Source organism: Stylophora pistillata, chromosome 8, assembly GCF_964205215.1.
Source record: "Stylophora pistillata chromosome 8, jaStyPist1.2, whole genome shotgun sequence".
Lineage (NCBI taxonomy): Eukaryota > Metazoa > Cnidaria > Anthozoa > Scleractinia > Pocilloporidae > Stylophora > Stylophora pistillata.
The window spans coordinates 4,401,574-4,420,834 of record NC_142526.1 but is presented as its reverse complement, the minus strand read 5'-3'; the positions used below and the strand labels follow the sequence as shown (position 1 = coordinate 4,420,834).

Below are 19,261 nucleotides of genomic sequence, written 5' to 3'. Positions count from 1 at the left end.
TTAATGTTACACAGTTAATTTTAATCAAGAACAGCATTAAGGCATTTACTTACAGCAAATAAACGCTTTTTGGTTGAGAAAACCATGGCTAAAGTCTTCAAGTAACTTGATTGGAAATTGCATGAATAACAATGTGGAACTTCGAACACAGCTTGAAGTCTGAGTTGATGTTGAACGTAAAATAGTGAAATACAATAGAGGACGAAATGTTTTTGTTAAACATGTAGATAAACATGCGATATTAGCTGTCCCGTAGAGAACTCTCTCAAAAAAATTATTAAAGTTAATGATGTCCATAATTATATTTACACTGCATGTGTCTATGCAGTGTAGGTATAGCTATCAGAAAAAACAACGGCTTAAATTGATTTATTATCCCTGCTTATGGGACGAATCATAATCTTTGTAAATGTTCAAAAAACAGTTTGTCGTTTTCGAGTCCTTTATTCATAGAGTCCAGTCCTTCATTCATAGAGTCCAGTCCTTCATTCATAGAGTTGTGCAATTCACTCGCATCGTGCGCAGCGAAGCCCCTTACTTATAAAACATGGCGGAGGGAAAATCTATTTTCTCAACAATCAAATTCAAGTGTCAAGTTTGTTAGTAGCATTTCAGTTTTCCAAGTGTGTGATATCCTTCCTCGTTAATCGCACCAGTGTCACCGAATCTCAACTGAATAACAGGAAGGTCGGATTTGATGGTCAAAAAACCGCTGTCCTCCCGCCATTCATTATCGTTGGCGTCACAGTTACAAGGCCATTTTTGAGTCGGACAGGTGTTAGTCACGTCACATGCACATCCTTCAGTAGCTCCTCCCCAGTAGGTTTTTTTTTCACCGTCACGTGACACCCACCAACTAATTCGACCTAGACGCATTGCAGCATGATGGCATTCATATTTAATGAACTGTTTGCAGCTATTTGAGGTTTCTATCAATCCTTTGATTTGGGAGAGGCTGCTGTCGTAGTACTGAATGCCACGGCGGTAGCCACCAGGTGAATCCCTTCCATTGACGTGGAATCTATCCTCACTGTCATGACTGATAATTGTCACTCCAATACCTCTTTTGTCAGTCATGTTACAGTAAACAGGAAATGGATCCTCGCCAAGAACACCGTCAGGATCAATCACGTAATCGCCACTCACGTCACTGATGTCTGTCTTCACTTTGGCGCAGGTTTCAGGATATTTGACGTAAACGGTGACACTCGTTTGAATAAAATTGAGCGAATTAGTCGCACTGCAAGTGTAGGTACCACCATGGGTGAAATTGGCGGAGGAAACGATCAAGTTATTTGAGGAACCAATTCTTGCATCAGGAGGTAGCGAGACGGTCCCTTTATACATCCACGACATCGTTGGCGTGAGATCGCTTTCAGCGGAACACGGAAGGCTAAGAACTTCATCAGCCTTCACTGTTACATTCAACGGGGGTTTGACGATGAACTTGAGAGCTGAATAGACTTTAAGTCGCGTGGAGGATGACTTTGCACCCCAGATGTTTGTTGCAGCACACACATATGAGCCAGTATCTTGTTTGGTGACGTTTTCCAAAGTTAGATTTACTCCTCGGACGATACTTCTTTTGGAAGGAAGACTTTCTTGAGACCTGCTCCACTTAACTAAGTGTGGAGGAGGAGTACTGATAATATTACACATCATGAAGACTTCTTTGCCTTCCTCAGTCTCGATAAAATCAGGAAGCACTTGCACGGATGGAGGTGCTATAATTTTCACAATTAAAAACAAAATAAAATGAGAACTCTTTATTTCCAAAAAACAAAACATATTACATTAAATATTAAACTTGAATAAGGGGAATAATATGGTAAAACACGGGTGGATCCTTTGATACAAGATACCTTCGGTACAGTTTCTTCCAAAGAGTCCATTGCTGCAAACACAGCGATAACCTTTGCTGCCGAATCCTGTTTGACATCGATGGATCGCAGGACAGGGATTACTTGAACAAAGGTTCTGTGAAATACAGGAAGGTTTTATTTGCATTGGTTCAGATTGCACGAAACGAGAAAGTATAGTCCTTAATTTGCCGTTTTTATTAGTAACTGTTGTTATTCGACATTACACCCACGAAGGGGTTACACGATGAAGCATAACAATATGTTATACATGGACTTGGACGACATGGGATAACATGACATGACATATCCAAAATGGAACGAGGTGACAATGTATGGAGTGCATCAAATAATATGGCATTGCATGACATGACCCAACATGCTGCAATATAGCAAAACATGACGTTAGTGAGAAGAGAATTTAAAAAGAATTTGAGAAGAATTTGCTACCTTTCTCTAAAATCAAAAAATGGTTAGATATTCTAGACTTCTCGGATAGGGACGGGTAAATGGAGGTCCCGTCTCCTTCAGGGTTGGGGGCAGGAGACGTTAATTTCCCACACACGAGATTACTGTGTGATGGATGTCCTCCCCTGGGGTGGGACGAGTGGGTTTACTGGGCCCACTGTGATTGGCGCAAGCTGTTGCGGTGTCCCTGCTTGTCGGCGAAGCTAATAAATTAGAAGTGACATACCCTGACGTGACATGACAAAAATGACACGAAAAAAAATGAAACGGCGTAAGATGATGATACATGACATGACTCGCACGGAAATATAGCAAAGGATATCATGATCTGAAATTGGATGAGATGACAAAACAGGAGAGAAGGAACAACCTTATGCGATATGATATTACATGATATAATCTGGCGTGACATGAACATGTGGCGTAACAAAAGAGGACAGAAGGAACAACCTTATGCGATATCGTATTACATGATATAATGTGGCGTGACATGAACGTGTGGCGTAACAAAAGAGGACAGAAGGAACAACCTTATGCGATATCGTATTACATGATATAATGTGGCGTGACATGAACATGTGGCGTGACAAAAGAGGACAGAGGGAACAACCTTATGCGATATCGTATTACATGATATAATGTGGCGTGACATGAAATGACATGGCATGACATTATTTGTAATCGTGTGACATGACACTTCTGGAATGCTATTGGGTGGCACGACAAGACGTGAAATCGTACGAAACGTCACGCTTCATGTATACGGCATGGCATGTATTTTGTGGTATATTTAGCTTTGAAAATTCTGTCTGATGATATGTAAATACACTACCGAACATACAACCTGGCTTACCTGAAATGATTTATAGACAGCTCCTTCTTCGAATTTGACATCCAAGGGATGTATTTTGTCAGTAGAATTACTCAGTTCACATAGATACCTTCCGTCTGGATACTGTGGTTGTCTAAGGTTGCACGAGACACAATCAGCATCCATAAAACAGTTCACTTTACAAGCGCTGGCTGATTCTATCTCCAGTTTCCTGAACACGTGATTTTCCAGGTAGAAGTCGTGGATCGAAGGATTCATTTTAACTTCTCGACAGTGCCCTAAAAATGAATGAATAAAGACTTATTGGTCAGACACCGCACCACTCGTCCGCGTGTGCCAAGCTTACCTCATGAATTATGAGTTAAACAGAACGATAAAAGATTTTTCATTCGGCTCGGCGAGCAAATGATGAAGAACTTTTGGCTCTCGAATTGACATTATTGCTCTGACTCATCTCAGCCGATTTCTCAGGGCTTAGACTTTTTAGACAATTCAGAATTTCACCAAAATAATTTAATGGGTGGTTGTAATAAATGAGTGGTTATTGATTATGAAGAAGGTGGTTATAATAAATAAATACGTTCTTCTCGAGAGAACGAGCTCATTCATTCCTAACTGCTAAGATTTGGGAGTGTAGATAACCCTGAAATGGAACAGGTCGTCCTGTCAGACCAATAATTCTTCAGCATTGTTGATCTTTCAGTCAACATGTATCACCATATTAAACTGTTTCCCCACTGCGATGGACATTTGTTTTTGTCGGTTCCAGCCTGGCGCGGCCGCTAACCCAGATGCCCTCCTGAGCAAATTTTCAAAATGGCGGACAAGCCAAAGAGATAGATAAGAGAACCAAAGCGATTCTGCAACGAATACTTAGCATACACCCCTGTTAAAAAGGTCATTTCACAGAGAAAAGATACAAAATTGTATGATGTTGAAGTCACGGAGGTTGACAAACCCAACAAGAGACTGAAAATTCACTACATTGGCTACAGTACACGCTTCGATGAGTGGAGACCCTTCGGGGTTCTATCCTCGTGTACCGGTTCACAAGAGCCAATACAAAAGACCAAACAATACACAATAGCTAACCGATAAATCCTAAACAAAGAAAGAACAATGGTAATTCCCATGTGAACCGATACACCAGGACAGAACCCCCTTCGGGGACGGTGAAGCATCTGAATATTTTCCTTCGAAATTGTATAGATTAGGAGGCTGCAACAAAAATTTATTGGACGACGTTTAGGGTAAAAACAGCAATCTAACCTGAAAAAAATATATTTATTCCGACTCTTTAGGAAAATAACTTTACAAATCTTACTTGTTTGTCTCGTAAGTCGACGATGGTGAAGCGCTTTCCAAGCTACCCGATTCTTCTCCCACTGCTTTCACGCTTATAAAACAGGAAACGAGCAAAAGCAGGAAGGTGTGGCTGTTTTGACTAGCCATTTGACGAGGTTCAGTCTGCTCCTTGTTCGACAATTTACATATCAAAACAAAGGAAATTTGTTCCTCTCTTTGATTTTGGCGGTACATATTCAATTTGCGCTTGCGTAAGAGAGAAATCGCCCAAGACTCCTTGCTCGGTCTTGTTTTGACCACGAACGCCTTCTTAATTTTGACGGACCCGCTCGGGAAAAGGTGAAAATGACGAGGGAAAAACTTTACTTTGTAGTACGAAAATACACAAAATGGAAAGCCATGATATTACAGTTCAATATTTCGGTGGTACATTGTTAACTTTTTATACAGAGAGTCGTCAAGATGATATAACATCCAAAAATCGCACTCGATTTGAGTGGGCCGATGAAGTGGGCGTGGTCACGAAATTCAGTAAGAGACTATTTGTACCCCGTGAGTTTGATATGTTGAGTTTACGAGGAAGTGATGATTCGAAGTGGTTGGGTTCCCTTGCTTCTTTTTCATCATTCTAAAAACTTTTTAGCATAATTTTGCAACCAGTTCTTATGCAAGTAATTGACTTTTTTCATCAGTAGTTACTCATACAGGCAGTCTGCTGAGATAACGTGTAGTTTCCACTAATTGAAAAGGAGGATCAAGTTTCGATTAAAACGTAAATGACGGGCAAAACGTATAGTTGTAATAACGTGCATTTACATTTGAGCACAGCATTGGACTCGCAAGCTCACCTTTACTCGACGCCAAGCAATTTCTCCCCAAAAGTGTGAATAGGAACACAACTTGAAACGTTTTCATGATCCCTCTAAGTTATGTTTTTGAAACGATTTGTTCCGAACTGAATGATTCATCTCACCACCTGCTGTCTATGTAAAAATTGGCTTTTTTCCATTTTTCCTCAAAATGGGTCAGTTCTTTTTATTAACTTTTCTCGAAAACAGAGAATAATGAATCTTCCTTCAGTATCATAGGTTACCAAATATTTATGGGGAAAAGAAACCTTTACCTATTAGCGTCAAAGTATGACTGAGCGGTTTCCAGTTTTGAAAAGCTCGCGAAATTTCTAGTTTCCAATCAAAGAAAGGAAAAATAAAGACCAATTACCCACAGCTTGAGGGCGGCTTGTTTTTACGGCCCGAAACAAATGTTGGTAATTGAAATGCGAATTTCAGTTTTTGACTTTGTTCTCTACAATATCGATCTTTTATAAGGACAACGTACTTGAAACTTCAAGCAATGGGCGATATAAGCACGAATCAGTTGCCTTAAGCTAAGCGAATGTTCTATAATTTTGCTTTAAAAAGGGAGATATTGAGCGAAAAAATTGAAATAAACATCATCGGTGATAAGCGATACAAATCTCTATTTTCCATCAAAGATAATTCCTTCGCACTGTGGCCAACAGATAATTTAAAATACATTCTAATAGTGATGCTTTAATGCATGCGATGCTTTAATGTGACAGCGTGATGCTGTTAGTGAGCTTCTATGTGCTAGCTGATGTTTGGCTGTGTAGCCACGTGATGTGGTTCCACTCAATACCAACTAATTGACCCTTGCTCACCATAGAGTCTCCTGTAGCTCAGTGGTTAGAGCATCCGACTAGATCACGGAGGGTCGGGGGTTCAAATCCCATCTGGAAACTCGATTTTTCTCTTATATTAAAAATTGTTTATTTCATCTTTACATGCTTACTTTGGGGGCTGGTTGGCTGCATGTGATGCTTTAATGTGACATCGTGATGCTGTTAGTGAGCTTCTATGCCCTAGCTGATGTTTGGCTGTGTAGCCACGTGATGTGGTTCCAGTAATTAGCCATTTTCAAAACGAGCGGCGGTCTGGGTACGATTTGCCACCCTAGAGGCTCTTGGGATCGTTTGGAGGGACAGCAAGAACATGGTGGACAAGAGCAATGCAACCGTGCGAGACGCTCTCAAGGTTATTCTGACAGAAGAAGATATACCTGGTGCAAAAATTCCTCGCGAAACTGTAGAACAATGTAGCGTCGTTCAATTGAAAAGGTGGTTGCTGTGCAGGGGAGCAAAGACTACGGGAAATAAGAAAGCATTGATAACAAGGTAGGTTCACTCGAGGTGTATATTTTCATTTAGTGGTGTACATATGAGCTTAAATTATATCGAAGGAGAAATTGTGTCGTTTTATTTTGTTTCATTCCAGTCATATATCATGTTCATATTTTTCAGAGTTCAAGATTACATTAAGCATGGACTAGACGTTAAATATCTCCGTGATCCAGACGGTGGACTACACCTTCTCCGCAAGAAGGCTCAACTTGGAGTGCTGGAGGAGGAAGAGCCGCAGCTCAACCAATTCTTTCCAAAAGAAGGATACAAACCTGATTTTAAAGATTTGCCTAAGATAGCTTTTGGAACCGTTTGGCAGTTTATGATTGAAGGAGTTGAAAGTAAAAAACAACTTTCCACTGCAAAGCCCCTAGTCAAGGGATTTAACTTCTTCAAGTCAGGGCATGTTTTATACATTGGACATCTGCACCAAAATGGAAAACATTATGTAAAAAGCCAAGTTCTGCCATCGATGAAAAAAGATAAAGTATACTCTTGTTTTCTGTTAATGTCATCCATAGGTTGTGTGTTAAAAGCACACTGTAAGTGTCCTGCTGGTATTGATGGCCGTTGTAACCATGTGGCATCTACATTGTTTGCCCTTGAACAAAGCTTTAAGGAGACGAAAAGGAAAAATTCGGATGCAGCTGAGTCCTGCACATCTAAGCCTTGTAAATGGAATGTGCCAGGGAAACGCAAGGGTCCAGTGACACCTATCTCTGAGATGAGCTTTGTCAAACATGATTATGCTAAAGAAAAGAAAGCAAAAAGGCCAAAGCTAGCCTCATGTCCAGCACAGAATGGTACCTGTGTATCAGAAAAAAAAGTCTGGCCAAGTGAAAGATTACAAAACTTCCATAAATCTTTAAAAGAATATCAAATGAAATCTGGGAGAGCTGTTGGATGGACACATATTCTTCCTCAAAAGGTAAATAATCTGGAAGAGCCACTCATCTCACCCATCAAATGTCATCCAATATCAGCTGATGAACTAAGAGTGAGATTTGAGAAAGTGAAGAGGAACATTAATTTTGATGAAGAAAAAATAAAGAAAGTAGAAGAGCAAACACGAGGGCAGTCAAACTCAAATTTGTGGCATCATCACAGGCAGCCCAGGATTACTGCTACAAATTGTTACAGAATAGCTGTGCAAAGGGAAACAACATCACCAACAAAAATCATCCAAGATGTCCTTGGTTACAAAAAACCATTTCAGAGTAAATACATGCAAGAAGGACTTGAAATGGAGGACAGGATCATAGCTGCTTACAAATTATTAAAGCAGGGGGAAGGGGTTACTGATATATCCGTAGAAAAATGTGGCTTTTTCATTTCCAAGCATCATGGGTTACTCGGAGCAAGTCCAGACGGATTAGTGTGTGACCCTTCTGCAGAAGACAGTAAGGGTCTTCTTGAAGTGAAATATATTCAGATGGAAAAGCAAGAAAGTCTGGAGGAGGCTCTGCTCCGAAAAGGAATTTGCAAGAAGTTTGAGGAATCTGTGATTTTGAACTCAAGACACAAATATTATTTTCAAGTACAACAGGCAATGTTTGTGGCAGAGCAAAAATGGACTGACTTTGTGGTTATGGGAACAGCCTCTTCCACACCTTTTTGTGAGAGAGTTTATTTCTCACAAGAACACTGGGATAGAATATTCCCAAAACTTGAATCATTTTTTAACTGCTGGATTGTACCAGAACTTTCATATCCTTGTGTGAAATATGGGCTCCCCAAAATTGATGCGCGCATGTTTTGAGAGCTTTTTGTTTTAAGAGTTTTATTCTTTTTCATCTACTAGAAAACTTATAACTGAAGTTGTATTTCTTAACATGTCCAATGTTGAATAATATCATTATACTATACGCTGCATGTTTTGGCAAACCTAGATTTAAATGTGTAGTCAAAGCATTTGCAATGCTAAACCTAAAATGCAAATGACCCAACCTACTATCATTGTGTGATGTAGCTGCTCCCCAAAGTAAGCTGAATTTGAATCACTCATTTGACTCCAATTTCAATACCAATATTATTGTTTGGTCCAAACAAAATTTATTTCATTACACCATTTAATGAAAGTTATTGCAATATGAATGTTTTCGTGTTTCATCATCAACATGTGTCATGACAGTTAACAATATTACATGATAATTTTTAATTTATAAGAGGGGGTTGAAAATTTGACAAAGCACCGACCACTACAAGCATGTCTGATGCAATAGGTGCAATAGTAATTGGTATCTTATGGTCGAAGATGTGCCAGTTCTTTATACGTTCCATGAGCCGCTCCACATGAACTCTTAGGCTAGCAACCACCTTGTTGTGATTTGTTTCATTTGTGGAAAACTGTATCTTCTGTTCTAAAAATTTTGGTATAACAAGGCTTGCACCAACAGAAGCTAATTCATCCTGACAATTGAACCCTTTGTCAGCCAGTACCTGGTCACCAGGATTTAGTCTGTCTAGAAAACCACTAAGAACAGTTATTTCCTTATCTGAGGTTGAACCAGGAAATAAGTCACTCACAAAACATAAAACACCGCTTGGCGTTATGCCCAACAGTGATTTCATGGTGGTTCTTGACTTGTATGATGAAAAACAGGTAGACTGTGAATCAAGAGCAGATGGCCTCTCCATTTCAAATTCCGTGCAATCGACAATGACTGTTACGTTAGGCAACAGTTTCTTAAAACTGTCAGGCCTATAACATTGAAGTACTTCTCTTGGGGGGATGATGATAAGAGGTTCAAATTCCCTCCTCAAAAATGGAATCCAGGCATTTACAATCTTAGAGACAGTTGATCTTGAAACCAAAAATCGATGAGCAAGATCATTCTCAAACAAACCCAGCCTCAAGCGCAGCATAACAAGGGTAAACTCCTGGAATTTAGTAAGTACTCTGGGTCTCCCAACATTACCGTTCGTGGTGGTCCTTTTGTGCCCATAATTAATATTGCTAGAGGCTTGTTCTACAGTTTTGTAACAAAGAATAAAAGCATTGTAATCGGGAAAGCCGGTGTAGAATGCAATATCATCATCTTTATCTTTAAATTTGCTTATGTCAAATCTATTGTTATCTAAAGCATGCTTCAAGCTTTCGATTTCCTTTTGTAATTTGCTGTTCACCTCTTTTATGTTGTTGTTTTCTTTCTCCAACTGCTGAATCTCTCCCTTAAGCTTAACAATTTCTTGTTCTCTTGTTTGCATTCTGTTGTATAAACTGTTTAGTTGGTCTCCAGTAAGTAACGTTTGCATTTCCACACTGGTACTGGTGTCAGCATTAACATTCATATTTTCTGTCTGTTCTTCAAATTTAAAGTTCGCTTCCTGTGGTAATTGAGCAAGTGCTGTTTTTCTTTTTTTGGTTTGCTCTATTTTCTGTACATCTTCGAAACTGGCCCTCTTGCGTTCTCTACGTTGAGCTGTCGGTTTTGTCCATGGAAAAATTGAAGGCAAGTGCGTTCTGCTAAGTTTTTCTCCTCCATCGAAATGAACTGAGCAAATCCGCGTACTCGTAGAATCTAATTTCAGAGTCTCGTTCCTCATAAGAACCACGTACTTTCTACGTATATGAGGGTCTTTTGGAATTCTATAATACTGAAGGTTAGGTGCATTTCTGTAACTATTAGTGCAGCCTGGAATACAGCAGTTATAGTGTGCCATGTTTGTCACACGTCAGCTGTGCGTTTGTTTACCTTCACGCTGTCCCTCCAAACGATCCCAAGAGCCTTTATGGTGGCAAATCGTACCCAGACCGCCGCTCGTTTTGAAAATGGCTAATTGACCCTTGCTCACCATAGAGTCTCCTGTAGCTCAATGGTTAGAGCATCCAACTAGATCACGGAGGGTCGGGGGTTCAAATCCCATCTGGAAGCTCGATTTTTCTCTCATATTAAAAATTTCTTATTTCATTCTAACAGTTAGCGTCAAAAAATTGCCAAAACCCTAACTGAATGGAGAAAAACCCGCTGGCTTTTACGAGCGTGGTCAATGAGCCGAACCATGGGACTACCCAGAAAAAAATTCATGTGATGGTCAAGAAGACCTGAAACAATTCGAACCTCGAATTTCCTAATCTCAAATCCAACGTTTCTCCAATTATAAAGGCTGATAGTTTCGAAAGAAACTGTTTGGGGCTTCGTCGGTGGGAGTAACGAAATAATTTGGATATATCAACAAAGTTGAAATGGTAAATTGGCCACCGTAATGATTACAAAAGCTGACGTTTCGAGCGTTAGCCCTAAAAGCACACACAACCCACAATTCCTCTATTCGCTCCGACGAAGGGCTAACGCTCGAAACGTCAGCTTTTGTAATCATTACGGTGGCCAATTTACCATTTCAACTTTGTTGATATATCCAAATTGTTTCTCCAATTAGCCAAGCTTAACGCCGATCGCTGCGAAGTAAAAGAGAAAATTAAATACGAAATAGTAAATGGTGCGAGAAAATTAATTCCTTCCAGAAACGACAAAATAAACATACTAAATTTAGTCTTCCAGTGTTTCTTCTGGCCAGGAGGTCTTTCACTCGAGAAAATAAAAACAGAATTGTTTTCTCTGGTAAAAAATATTTGGTGAGTAGCCAGCCATGTTAAAAATTCTCGTAAAAAGAATGAAAAAGTTGACACTGGCTAAAAATATATTTTTCTAAAAAATCTTAATGTTTTGGTATACCCTTGATAAAACAACTTTAAGATTTTTTAGAGCCATTAAGAATTTTCTAGAGATTATTGTTACATTTAAAAAATCCCTTCGAGATTTAGTATTATCACGCATCGTGTACCTATACCTTGCAGGACGCCGTTCAGGACATTTGCATTTTTTATCTTTGCTAAAGAAAGCAACAGTATTAGCCGAAACGTCCAGAACAATATATTTATAGCCAGTGTCAACTTTTTAATTCCTTTTACAAAAATTTCTTCCGTTAATGTAAAGCACTTTTATCTGTGATGTTTGTTTTATATTTGTACTCAAACTATAATGCATATGGTCTTTGGCACAAGAATTTTTTGTTCGCATTTTTGTAAGCCATCATTCCTTCTCTCTCCCATTAAAAGAAGCTATTTAGCTGTTTAGCATCAGACAAAACTTTTTACACTGTTCTCCAGTCTCAAACCTGCCCACTGTCAACCTCGTTTCAAGGCTGATGGGTAAAAAACGCTACCTACATACATACATACATACATACATTCATTCATTCATACATACATATATACATACATTCATCCTTTATTTGGTAAAGCAGGTTGAATAAATGGAAGCTATTGCTGATGTGGACCTGCTATCTACTTTACACTATAATAAATTTACATCTAAAAGTATATCCTAATATTAATAATTATAAATACTAATAATACATAAAGAAATATATAAGCTTGAAATGACTGTATAAATAGATATATAAATTGCAATTAAATTACGCAATTTAGACAAGACAAATGGAAAGTAAAAGGAAGATTAATCAAAATGACAAATAATAAACTAAATGTTAATAATATATAAATTCATCACTATTATTACTGGTTGCAGTACAGATTGTGCCAGAAGTAATTTGGTCAATGCAGTTTGAGAATTTCTTAATGTTAGCCTTGAATGAAGATAACTAGGCTTAGACTTTGACTGGCTCGGTAGACAATTCCAAACGATACTAGAACGATGAGTAAACGAATCATGTAAGGCTTTGGATTTAGAGCACATAAGTTCCAATCTTACATTATCTCTTATATTATATGGAATTCTGTACTTTATAAATAAATTATTGATGTCATCAGGAGCTAAGTTATTGAAAGCCTGGTATGCAAAACATAAAATGTAGAGATGTCCATTTTGCCATGCTGAGTACTTCATAGCGGGGCTCCCACGCGCGCTTCGCGCGCGTAGGGCAGAGCCCCATACCCATGGAATATGATCAACCTCTTTTCGTTTGGTTGTCACGTGACTAACCGAGCGTACGCTCGTACGTACGTACGTACCCTCTGTCATGTATGCTATCACGAAAATACCATATGATCAAATTTGAAAATATGGCGTCCGCGCGGCCGACCCTCAAATTTTTCAGGTCGGAGTTTTCGTTCATTTGCGATCGAGTTAGACCTTGTGGAACTCAGAATGTAAAGTAACAATGCTATAGAATGCTCTGCTCGGAAAAGAATGGATATCAAGGTCTTAAAGTTGACAGATCGAATAAGCTCTCGAGTCAACGACACTACGATTCTCTAAGGCGATGCGAATTATGGACGTAAAGTGAGAACCGAACTTTCGGACCTCAAGCAGGGCCTGGCGACAATTTGACGACTCGATGGTCCGGTAAATATTATGTTCGAGTAACAATGTGTTCACAAAGTATTGTTTAATAGAAGATTTTGCGTCAAATCGAGGTTTTTTCAGAATTTTCAACATAACGCTGCGCAATTTCTGGCCTTGAAGGCAAGTAAACAAGGGTCTAAGCATGATGAATTTTACCGCCGGGCTTTGTACACGTAAGAAATTCGTTAGTTTTCCACTTATAACAGCAAATCAAAAACTGTTTTGAATAAATATGTCGTCCCGAAATATTTCTTGGCCATTTTAGTCTTGCTTCCTATTGATAGATTCCATGGAACTTGAGATCTCTTCAATCACGGACAAATTCGCATATTCCATTTTGAAATTTGATCCACATGCCATTTGCACACATGCGAAAATATTTAGCGATTTTTATCTTTCATCTTGATTTTTGAGTTAAAACGTAATATGCACCTATCGCTTTTTGGTCGGAAATAAGTTCTTTAATGCGGTCTTCTTTCACTGGAGCTTGTTTTTCGGAAAATATGATCTTTTAAAAATTTACTGCGCATTGCGTTTGCTTTCTTGGTTTCTTCAAAATTTTGACTTTTCACAGGCACTGAAGAACGAGGATAATAGTTACGAAAACAAAAGTCTCAGGGGGCTACGTGCAGTTTAAACAACAGATTTTCAGTTGAGATAGAATCCTAAAAAACGGATTATCTTTCGGTGAACTTGCGTCACCAAAAATCCACACATTATGGAAACTAGGTGTAAATCGTTCATAGAATTAACGACTTTGTAAAATTTTGCAATCGGGTCTACGTGCCTGTTAGTCAGAGCCTTGAGCGACACTTTTCAGTTTAGAGTACTAGCATTTAAAGATGTGTTTCTAAGATAATAAGATATTTCAACAGGTTGAAAAACGAAGGTCAAATATCAAGGGAAAAGTAAATGATAAGCGACACGCACAGTTAGGTGCATACATGTTTTCGAATAGCGCGAACTGCATAAAACTCACAGGCTCACCTTTGTTCGACGCCAAGCAATTTTCCCCCAAAAGTGCAAGTAGAAACAGAACTTGAAACATTTCCATAATCTCGCAGAGTTTTCTGTTTGGAACGGTATCGAGTGTCAATAGCGAAAAAAATTCATCTTGCATGCACTCTTGCATAGGAAGTGCAAGAAAGTCGCTGTTATTGTCACTTTTGTTTGCGTACCCTTTCGGCCGTCACAACAGTGAATAAATCAATTTATCACCTGCTATCAATAAGAATGCATGGCAATTGGAAAAACGTCAAATTTTACAAGCAAAGCCAACCTCTTTTTTTCGGCTTTACCTTTTGAAATTTTATCAAGCTGTACCGTACAGGCCTGATTTTCGCTATTGCATAAATAGCGCTCTCTACTGCGAGGATCGTGCACCATACGTATCTATAACCGCAGTTCAAAATATGTGAAATTCATATATTCATGTGAGCTGTACTTAATTAGTAACCAGGTACCGGTGTCGGACTGTCTAAGACAGAGTAACTAAATGTTTCTTTTTGTTTTAATTATGTAATGTGCCTCATTTCACAGGGGAAAAGAAGAAAAGAGACAAATTACACACAACTTGAAATCATAAATATTTATACAACCTGAAACATAAATAAAGATAATTACGTTGTTACCAAGATACACGAATATACCAATATACCATTGTAAAAATAATCCATGACGAGTTTTGGAAACCCTCGCTTTCATTACGATAACCTCTAAAGTGTGGCTGAGTTATATTAATGATTTTGTAAGAAAATGATAATTCATTTTATTGTTAAAGGCTTTGCACTAATTCCAATTTTACAGCAGAGAAATTGTTCTAATCGGAAATTGCCTATCTATATCTGATTCCGGTGACGTTTTCCAAGCGGGGGGAATAAGTTTCATTCGTTTTAGAGAAAAAAAAGAAAAGGAAAAATCATAGCTCGAGGAGAAATTCATCTGCTTGTTAAACGAGACTCGAATCGAAGGGATATTCTTCTTCTTTTGTATGGAGTCTGACACTACGCTGAACGCCGACAAGTAAATACAATATATCTGATGTCAAACTTCACAAAATTTTTTATTCCAGAACCAACCAAATCAGCAAATTAAGTTAATCATGCAAAGATTCGTTTATCCAGGGCGTCCTTCAAAAGGAAACATAGATCTATTACTTGAATGCATAGAGTAATGTTATTTTCGCAATTTCTTTTTTTCTCGGTAATCTGCGGGTTGAGGTCTAACTTAACAAGAATGCAGGTTTCTTGTACAATGAGAATTTTGTGCGTGTTATAGATATGGCCTAAAGATCGTTAAATATATAATAAAAATAGCAAACACAACGAAGGATAAAATATTTTTGTTCAGTATGCAAATAAACGAGTCACTGTGGCAATCAGTTGGCGACCATGGCGACCTCTCCCAAACAAAACTTTAATTTTTTTTTTGTGACTGCATTCTCACTGCATGTGCATGCCTTGTGGATGTGGTCACCTAAAAAAAACAGCGTCACCGAACCTCAATTGAGTAACGGGAAGGTCAGATTTGATGGTCAAAAAGCCACTGTCCTCCCGAAAGAAAAAAAAGAACAAATACAAGAAGAAGTAGAAGAGGATCTGAAACGATGTTAAGGATCTCATTCGGTAGGCATAAGCGTGGCATTTTTTAAATGCAGAGGTCTTCTCTTTTCGCTTGAAGCAAAAAAAGATAAAAGGAAATCGTAAGGTAATTAATTTGAACCTCGATATCTGCATTGGGGAAATTACTTAAAAAAAAAAACACAGTTAGTGCAATATAGCTTCGGTACAGTTTCTTCCAAAGAGTCCATCTCTGCACAAGCATCGATAGCCTTTGCTAATGAATCCTGTTTGGCAGAGCTTGATCGAAGAATAGGGATTGCAAAAACAAGGGTTCTGCAAGGAGGAAAAATGTTTCTTTCGTTTTAGTGGCTAATCCGCCAGAAAATATAGGCCATTTCTTATCTCTTTTGTCTATACAAGATAGCTATCTAATGGTATCCAGTGTCTTGCTGTAGTATGTCACATGCACAATTATGACACGGGACATTGAATTGACTTGACAAGACATGACATGACTAGCGTAGTAGGGTGTGGTATTACCTCATCTGACATGGAATAGGATGACAAAACAGGACATGACTGACATATTATGATATGACTTGGTACGACGTCAAATGAGAATGAATGAATGAATGAATGAAGAGAATGAATGAATAAATGAAAAAATTTATTAACGTGTCTTTGAGAAAGTAACTGAGGGTAAAGGTCCCCTCTACTAATAGGGGAATCCTTGTTTACAATATTTGCCTCATTAGCATAAGCAATTCAGTTTCTGATGGAGCTAAAAATAAATCAGTTCTGAATATCGAAAGGTCAAAGTACGATTAACTCGGCCAATGAATACGAGCCTCAAAATTTTACATAGAATTTATGAGCTCATTAGCGCTTTTGCCACCCAGGAATTTTGCAGTTTTTGATGGACTATTTCTCCTTGAATATTACACCCAAAGAGCTAAAAATTTCACCATGTACTGAGGTTTCCTAGCTCTTTAGCTACCTGAAGTCAATTTGTATCTAACATGCTTCCTTCTTTACGCAAAGCCGTATGCAAATGAGTAAAAATGTAAACAATGACGTCAGCATGAATCCGCCTATTGAGGACACGTGCTAACGCTATCTAAAATGGATAGGTAAAATAAATAGATAAATTACCTTATAAAAATTTACAGTCGACATACCTAAAACTTAAAACTTAAAGGGACACGGTCACGGTCTGCGCATGCTCGTGGAGCTGATTGAAAATGTCATCCTGACTTTTTCAAGTTGCATTCACAAATTCAAAATGGCGTCTAGCAGAGGATCCGGACGTGGCGGTAAACGCATTAACTCAGGGCGGTAAACGAAAGGTTGAAGACAGAGGGGAATACAAGAAAGCGTGGCTGAGGAACCATAAGCGTATTCATGTGGAAGAAAAGACATTTAAGTTGTGGATGCAGGAAAAATTTGATGTACGTAGGTTATGAGTCATTCAGCGACAGCGATTTTAGTGATAGGAAAATATAATAATGCTAAATATCATGGAAATTTGTAGCATTTGCGAGGCAGATGTTTATTCTACTACACATTATAATTGGAATACAGGTAAGCCTCAGGCGAACTCTACGGCTTTCATAAATATAGGCAGACGACGACTGCTCTTTCGAATCCTGAAGAAAGGGAATACACAAATTATTTCGTACGCTTTTTGGACATTCGAGCCACAAAAGAAATGAATGTATACAACTTTATATGCGTGTATTCAACTTTAGATGCATACCCTGTTTCTGCAAGGTTTATTGCTTGTTCCACATTTACATTCATCTGTACACAGCACGTTTCTCCCTCTGCACGGGCACCCACGAGAACTATTTTCTTTGCGCTTCGTCGTACAAGCACTTCTACATTTACAAAAGATCACCGAAGGTTCCTCAGTAAAAGAAATTCCCTTTCATGACCAGTGACATCAAGCATAGTTCAATGGCGGTCGGACGTGCAAGTGCTGCTCTGTCAAATATCCTTTTGACTTGCTTGTGGTTTTTATAGTTCTTGTTCTTATCGCTCCGAAACCATACGGTGAAACCATATGACTATACAGATTGTAATGTTTCTTTTGGTTTTCTACGAGAAAACCAGCAAAGATATGGCCATGTGTTCTTCAGTCCGTCGTGTTGTGTCCGCCATTTTGGGAACCTTGCTGTTGTGACAAGAACAACGAAGAAAAGGGCCTTTGCTAAAGGCCCTTTTGCTAAAGGCCTCTGCTCCCATGGAGATATTCATCCTCATCCTGGTCCGAGCCGTGTAAGTCATCGGAATCATGACGGTAACGTGGCTTATAAAAATCGACATCGCAAACCTGATATATCCGTCTTCTATGCTAATTCAAGAAGCTTAGTTAACAAGACGACCCTGTTGGAATTGGAAATTGCTACTTATCGTTATGACATGATGGTCTTCACGGAAACCCATTTAGACAGAACAATAGTAGACAGCCAATTGTTTCCTTCAAATTACGCGGTGTTCAGAAGAGACCGTCCTCACAACGGCCGTGAAGGTGGTGGTGTGTTAATATAATAGCTACGCGGGATACAGTAAAAGTGTTCCAAAGATAAGATCTTCTATGCGATTCCGAATTACTTTTTGTAGACATTCTTGTCTCAGGAAACAGGAAAGTTAACTTGGGGGTCTTTTATAGACCACACAAAAGCGACGTCAATCCTCTTCAGATCTGCAAACAGCCCAAGACAGTGTTCTTTCGACACCTAACTCCGACCTAGTACTCTTGGGAGACTTCAATTTGCTTGAAATAAACTGGGAAACTATCTGTGCCTCAAGGAGCTCAGACCACACCACGCTGTTATGCGAAACTATTTACGACAACTTCCTTACCCAACTAGTGAAGGACTCAACTGGAGAGGAAAGCATCTTAGACCTAGTTCTTGTTTCTTCGCCTGACTTAGTACACGACCTAACCGTTGGTCAACCTTTCTCCGATCACAACTCGATAAATTTTTTTCTATCCAGATCCCCTAACGGGTATCGTAGGTCCGAGAAATTGGCCTACTCCTTCAGAAAGGCAGATTGGGAACATCTTCGGAATCTCTTGAATTACATCCCTTGGCACTGTGCTTTTCTTGAAGACAACATCGACCTTGTTTGGTCTGCATGGACGGATCTACTACTATTGGCTGTTGACGAATGTATTCCAAAACACCAAGTTATAAGATCCACAAATGCACCATGGATTGACAACAACCTTATCAAACTTTGCCGAAAAAAGAAACTACTATACAAGAGGGCTAAAAAGTCGTCTATGGAGTCTCACTGGGTCAATTATCGTAAGTTTAATAATCAGCTAAAAAAGAAATGTAACTCTGGGCGATGGCAGTATATAAACAATTTGACTGAGGAGCTAAAATCCAACACTAGCCCGAAGTCTTTTTGGAATTACGTAAAATCCAAGAGAAATGGATCAAGCGATCTAGTATCCTTGAAGTAAACGATAAGTTTCTAAATGACGGTAATAGTATTGCAAATAGCATGAACCATTATTTTTCGTCTGTATTTACTGTTGAGGATCAAGCTAACATTCCAGTTTTTGATTACGTTACTAACCAGAAATTATGCAGCATTTATTGTTCCCCTGAAGAGATCACAAAAATGCTGAAAAATTTAAATATCTATAAATCCCTAGGGCCAGACGGCATATCGCCACGGATTCTGAAAGAATTTAGTCAGGTGTTATCATCTCC

The 19,261-nt window shown here is 38.8% G+C and overlaps 3 protein-coding genes across 3 annotated transcripts; 1 reads left to right on the top strand and 2 right to left on the bottom strand.

Annotated features, from left to right (window-relative positions):
* LOC148724531 (uncharacterized) lies at positions 1 to 14,200 on the bottom strand. The gene is made up of 4 exons (XM_088731695.1): positions 13,960 to 14,200; positions 3,181 to 3,437; positions 1,863 to 1,977; positions 1 to 1,724 (listed from the first exon to the last, which is right to left on the bottom strand). Exons 1-4 carry the CDS (start codon positions 14,102 to 14,104, stop codon positions 601 to 603), a joined length of 1,641 nt encoding a protein of 546 aa, XP_088587821.1. The 5' UTR covers positions 14,105 to 14,200; the 3' UTR covers positions 1 to 600.
* Positions 6,398 to 8,529, top strand: LOC148724533 (uncharacterized). Its single transcript, XM_088730887.1, has 2 exons — positions 6,398 to 6,658; positions 6,785 to 8,529. Exons 1-2 carry the CDS (start codon positions 6,477 to 6,479, stop codon positions 8,421 to 8,423), a joined length of 1,821 nt encoding a protein of 606 aa, XP_088587013.1. The 5' UTR covers positions 6,398 to 6,476; the 3' UTR covers positions 8,424 to 8,529.
* LOC148724532 (uncharacterized) lies at positions 8,694 to 10,452 on the bottom strand. The gene has a single exon (XM_088730888.1). It carries the CDS (start codon positions 10,325 to 10,327, stop codon positions 8,819 to 8,821), a length of 1,509 nt encoding a protein of 502 aa, XP_088587014.1. The 5' UTR covers positions 10,328 to 10,452; the 3' UTR covers positions 8,694 to 8,818.
* Positions 14,201 to 19,261: the final 5,061 nt, after the last annotated feature.

Coding starts and splice junctions, on each gene's coding strand:
- LOC148724531 (XM_088731695.1), bottom strand. CDS start 14,104: ATGCAAGAGTGCATGCAAGATGAATTTTTTTCGCTATTGACACTCGAT. Junction 3,438..13,959: donor TTGCTTGGCGTCGAACAAAG/GTGAGCCTGTGA, acceptor ATTCATTTTTAG/GGCACTGTCGAGAAGTTAAA. Junction 1,978..3,180: donor CTGTCTATAAATCATTTCAG/GTAAGCCAGGTT, acceptor TGTATTTCACAG/AACCTTTGTTCAAGTAATCC.
- LOC148724533 (XM_088730887.1), top strand. CDS start 6,477: ATGGTGGACAAGAGCAATGCAACCGTGCGAGACGCTCTCAAGGTTATT. Junction 6,659..6,784: donor AAGAAAGCATTGATAACAAG/GTAGGTTCACTC, acceptor CATATTTTTCAG/AGTTCAAGATTACATTAAGC.
- LOC148724532 (XM_088730888.1), bottom strand. CDS start 10,327: ATGGCACACTATAACTGCTGTATTCCAGGCTGCACTAATAGTTACAGA.